Raw genomic sequence first — 6,000 nt, forward strand, 5'->3', positions numbered from 1 at the left:
GCCGGGGGACAGCCTGCCCTCTCACCACGGGCTGCAGGGGAATCTCTGCTCCCCCACACCTCCTCCCTCTCCTTCCTCACTGACCTCGGGGTCTGCATGGCTGTTTCTCTCACATCCCACTCCTCTCTCTGCTGCAGGTTTTTCATCTGTCTTTCCCCTTCTTAAATACATTATCCCAGAGGCGCAACCACCGTCACTGATGGGCTTGGCCTTGGCTAGCAGCGGGTCCGGGTTGGAGCCAGGGAAGCTTCTAGCAGCTTCTCACAGGAGCCACCCCTGTAGCCCCTCCCCTGCTACCCAACCTGCGCCACACAAACCCAACACACAGGGACAGAGACTTGAAAAGCAACAAAAATACTTTTAAAATATACTAGTTCTCCATTTGAAACACAGGAGGAAGAGGAGCACAAAGAAGTTTCTCCAAAGCGGATTTCGCATTCAGCTCATTTCACATCACCACCCATTACAGGACATGTTTTTTGTAACTTCACAGCATCCAGGGATCTCTGAACTACTGCACTGCTCAGTGCATATTGCTAAGAGGTGTAGTCTCCCGAGCCAAAGAATCTCCAGCAAACAAAAAAAAAAGGCAAAATAAACATTAGATCTCCAATTTTCTGACATCAGGGCACCAATTGTGGTGCCCTCTTCAGTAAAATATACATCCTTAAAAGTTTTAAGTTGTAACAGACACTTGTGTCTCTACGAAGTCAAAGGGACTTTGAAAAGGCTTTTCTGAGATGAAATCTTGACTGTTATTAACATCTCCTTTTCTGTTTGTAATAGTTACTTCACCAGAAAACACAAGTACTTGGTGTTCATGGAGCTGAAGAAATCACTTAGGTATTTATAAATATCAAGTCTGAAACACACACTTTGATTCATGAAAGCAAGATTAGTGTGTTAGTAATTGTAAGTATATTATTAATTTTATTGCTGCTTTTGACTTAAAACTTCAGCTTTTCTGATAACAACACTGAACCTGAAATTTCCTGTGGTGGTATTCCAACTGAAACACGTTACGACCTCCTTCTACTTTGTATTCATTAGGCACAGTAAAAATCAAACCATAGTGTGGACATCACCTACATGGAGTGAATAAAGATCATATTTTGCCATCTATTTTCTGCTACATATAGTAGTATAACACAGCAATGTCATGTGTCAAAAAGTACAGCAACATTCTTAGCAAATGGTAAGTATCTTTAACACAATATTTCAGGAAGAATTCCCTCTGACTCAGAAGTGAGACAGGAGAAAAAGCTAGCATTCAATGAGGAAATAAGAAAGAGGTTCAGTCAGTTCAGCTGCCAGAGTTTCATCGTGGTCTACTCACCTCAATCACCTCAGGTTGGGACATCATGGAGGATGGCACCAAATCGGTGGGGATATCCATGGTAGCTGAAAATGTCCCTGCTGTCCTTGCACCCTTCCTCTGCACCCGGAAACCCTTGGTAGGAACACAGAAGCACTTCCTCAGACCCTAGTCATGCTGGCATTTGCTCCTAGTAGGAAGGAAAAAAAAAAATAAAAAAAATCACTGAGAATAACAACAGAACTGGGTATGCAGTCAAGACCCAAGCCCCCTGGCTGCTACAAAACCAGCCTGTGAGTTTGCACAACTCAACTTGCTTACATGACCATTCACAACAGATTTGCAGGAGAAGTTTCAAAGGGCGCACTGGAATTTGGTCCAGAACAGCAAAACAATTCACTCGACCACACAAACTAGAATTCACACAAACTGAATACAGCACGAAGGCTAATGCAGAGACCACGTACACATTTGCAAGGTAAGACGGTCACCTACAGAGCACTGGAATCGTGTTAACTTTTTTTTTTCCCACACCAAAAGAAAAAAAAAACCCTCACAGAAAAGTACTCATAGAATTACTTGCTGGAATTTAGGACACATTTATTTTCTCAACAACTATTGTTTTACAGTTTGGTGATCACATGAACTTTTCTTCTGTGTTAAGAAAAATAACTTAAACATTATGACATCCTTATCCTTGATTTATTTTAACCATACTTTGTTTTGCCAGATAGGCATAGATTTGCTGTAGGTGAATATACTGAATTGCCGTGTAAAAGTTTGATCAGATGATCCAACAGAATGAAGTTATTTCCACAGCTATCATGTTTATCAAGGTTAGATCAGCTTCTGCATATGTTTCTATCGTTTTGTTCAAAGTAAACCAAAAGGGAGAAAACTGTAAATGGCCAAGAAATTAATCCCATTTGAAAATTCCAGACTAAGGCTACTGCAGTTTTTTCCCCCAATCAGGCCAGACACATACAATATGGCCACAAATTAGCCACCACAGAAAGGATTTTGGAGAGACACCTATTGCTCTCTGTATCTACCACTTCCTATTCTGTAAGTCACAGCGGAAAACCACTCACGCTAAGTGTATTCAGCATCCAACAAATAAAGGATCTCCAAACCTAACTGGTATTTTTCAAACCGAGACTATGGTGTAGTCATACAATGCTAGTAACTTTCCTGGCCACCGGTTCATTTTTTCAAAGGCAACACTTACTTACCAAGCCAAGAAAGAACAGATAAGTGCTGTAGGAAAGTTGCACTCCACATGCTTTTCTGAGTCAGTTATGTCTTCTTGGGTTTGTTTGGTTTTTTTTTTTTTTTTGTCTTGTTCATTTAAACTCAGCCTTTGCACGCCACTGTGGAAATTATTCCTCCTTCTGAAAAAGCATCATCTTGAAATGCCTGCTTCACATTTCAACACATCCCCGCATGCCTTACGTCACATATAGCTGTCTCATCTTCCAAGCTCTAGGATCACTTTTTCCATCTTTATATAGCTTTCCAGCGACCCCTATTCTTTCCTACTCATTTACTTGCTAGTAACCTTTCATTCTTTCCACTCCTTGCTCCAAATTTCTACTACTACACTCATGGAGAGGACAGAAAATGGAGATTTAGCATTCCTCCAAGAAAGCCTTCACTGGAAGTCAAAGAACCAAGCTACACATCCTTCAGGCTCCTGTTTTCTTTTCAAAAACAGAGTTTTGCCTGTTTTCTGAAATTGACTGATTTTTCCACTGTGCATGACAGATGAAGTAAACAGATAGTGTCAACTTGAAACTACTGCTTTTACTTTGAAACCACCTTAGGAAAGCTTTGCTATTTGACCAAGAAGAGAGTGATTTTCAGTAAACTCCATCAACAGCCTCAAGATCCTCAACGAACACATTTCATCACTGTCTCATGAGCGGTCACAAATGTAACTTCAATAAGATCTCAGAAGACCTTTGTTTCTGTTCTTCTCAAAACATGCTTCAGAGCAGCAGTGTCACTGCACCTACTTTACACCAGCTCATTATTAGTTTCTTTTAAAATTTATTCTCTTGTCTTAATCTTGAAATGCTGCCACTCTTGGATAATGAAGATGGGGAAGAAATTACAGATGAAGCAGACTTTAGGGAAGACTATCTAGACGAAAACCAGAGGTATGCTTAGAATCTTGTTTGCCACATAAAAAGGAGAGAAAATGATCATTTTTACTAGGGACCATCACAGAGCAGAAGAAAAAAAACTAAGAAAAAAAAAATCTTAAGTCTGTTCAGCCTTTAGCTAGCTCTGTGTACTCCAGGTAGAAAACAAATGTCAGAAAAAGCTTAACCCCATAAAATCCAACAAGCACTTTAACGCAGATGAGAGGAGAAATATGCCTGTAGTCATTTTTCACCATCTCTCCAAGAAATAGAAAATACAGGATTAATAAAAAATTCCTAAGCCTACGACCATTTCACATTTCCCCTTCTGCACCTAGCTGCATTTTCATTGCTTGTATTGCACTGATCCCTCAATTTGGCTAGGAAAAGGAAGGGTCTTCTGCATACACCTTGCTTCTCAGCCTCCTGAGCACAACGGAGACAATAATTAAGACTTTCTGCCAACTGGTTAGGCTCCTAAAAGCATTCCAGCTGAAAATAGGTTGGACTGTACAAAAGAACTCTCCCCCCGCTCCCAACCTGCCTCATCTTCTTCAGCAATAACAAAGTACAGAGGGGACTGTGCTTTCACAGCAGTGCAAGAACAGGCTGACTCCATTCAAGCAAACAAAGGTGGCTCCTAACTTAATACCCGTGTGAGTTCAGGGTGCAGCCCCACCCGTGTTTTTCAAGAACTCCAAATAAAGGGAACAGGATCCTCAAATGAACTTCACTAAAGGGGATTATGACAGAAAATGTAATCTCTATTAAAAAGAAAGTCTGAAACACAAAAGCACAGGAGTGGCTTCTTACTAATGAGATTTTGCTGGCTTGCTGCACTACAAACCATTGAAAAAAATACCCAAATTTGGAAGCAGATTCACACATATCATTCCCAAACACTGGAACTGCAGGTGTCACAGGCAAATACCACTCTACATATTCTTCTCTTGATAGATGCTGCTGCCTTTACTGAGTGAATCTAGAGAACGGCAAACCGGGGAAACACATTTAGATTTGAAGATTATAGAATTTCTTATCCTTTGTGAAGGTGACTCATCTCTAAGAAATGATGTTTCACCATACACTACAACATTTAGAAAAGTCATTTACGGTAACACATTGAGTTTTTGGTTAGCTGAGAAAAAAAAAAAAATCAGCTGACACTCGGCAGAGTAGGGTGTAACTGACATGCTGAGCAGGAACACATCCTCACCAAACAAAACATACTGCTCTCTGACATGCTATGATTAAACATCATGATTTCTGGATCTGCTGTCTGAGACCACAGAAAAGAGGAACCATGCAGTTTTGTCATTACTTGGAGTAGCTAGGAGAAATGCAATCATGTATCACTAAAACATCATCTTGAAGGAACTACTTCCAGAAAATCCATTACCATGACAAAAATTATTACCCTTCTTCTTCCCCAGTTTCTTGCACAGTACACCGTGATCTGCAATTTAGGAGTGATACAGCAATACCAACAACTTCTGCGTTACTGCATATCTCATCTGGGCCCACAAATATACAGTGCCTCCGCTAGAGTAAGGTGCTGGGACTGAAAGGCAAATTGGTTTTTCATAATCTGTGGCTGTCTCCTGTGTCAGACAATTTCAGGTGTCCTGCATTGTTGCCGTCTTTCAGCTTTGGTTTCCTGCACCGCTACCAGAGCATCTTTTGGTACCACAGCTTGATTTCACAGACTTCAAGTTTCTGGATTACATGACTGAAGATGCTAATTTGGTATGACCTTGAAGCTGTTAAATGTGACTTAGCTAAACAAAGCTACCCTCCCTGGACACCTGTAGTGAATAAAAGCCTAACTTACAGTTTCTCAGAGGACAGTTTTAAGTCCTAATTGATCCCACATGGATAGGACCCGTAAACCCGTAAAGGAAAATAAAACATTTGACCAATATGTAAAAAGGCAAGAAAGTAAGAAAAAGATCTCACATAAGGGTCCCACTTCCAGATGTCACTTCAGAGGCATGCCAGATTTCATGTGGCATCTGAAGTCTTGCCATCCAAAAGTAATCGTTCGGCATCACTCACCTCCAGCAGCCTACCCTTCACTAAACAACTGCTGCTTGTAAGCATTAGTTTGTTCAACACACAAATAAAAGCATGACCCCACCATGGCAGCCTTACAAGGCAAAAAGGCAAACGCACACCATCCAGGGAAGAGCAACAGTAATGACTTGACCTGTCTACCGCTTCATTTTACCACGTGTTAAAGTGATAGTGATAACATGAATTTTTAGTTACCTACTATGGACTCACGGAGGTGTTTCTCTGCTCTCCAGTAACCACTTGGTTAATAAAAGAACAACTACGGATACACTTTCTAACACATAAGAAAATAAATATGAAAGGCAGAAAAATTGGTTTCAATTTCGTGCTGCTAAGAAAAGTGAAGAGGCCTTCCTGTTACTCTTTCCTTCAATACAGTGACTGCTAGGAACTATTGCAAAAATCTGGATTTTCTTTTGCAAGTTACAGAGCCCTAGATCTTCTTCCTAACAGAAAGATATTACTTCC

General features: G+C 40.6%; 1 protein-coding gene across 2 annotated transcripts in view; it reads right to left on the reverse strand.

Moving 5' to 3' along the window:
* LPAR1 (lysophosphatidic acid receptor 1) overlaps nt 1–1,480 on the reverse strand; it is a 50,572-nt gene extending 49,092 nt beyond the window's left edge. For both annotated transcript variants that reach the window (XM_050912932.1, XM_050912933.1), the window contains exon 1: nt 1,337–1,480. In XM_050912932.1, the coding sequence (XP_050768889.1) occupies nt 1,337–1,396 (60 nt within the window). In that variant the 5' untranslated portion in view covers nt 1,397–1,480. The remainder of the gene's footprint in view (nt 1–1,336) is intronic.
* Nucleotides 1,481–6,000: the final 4,520 nt, after the last annotated feature.

Source organism: Gymnogyps californianus, chromosome Z (assembly GCF_018139145.2).
Source record: "Gymnogyps californianus isolate 813 chromosome Z, ASM1813914v2, whole genome shotgun sequence".
Classification (NCBI taxonomy): Eukaryota; Metazoa; Chordata; class Aves; order Accipitriformes; family Cathartidae; genus Gymnogyps; species Gymnogyps californianus.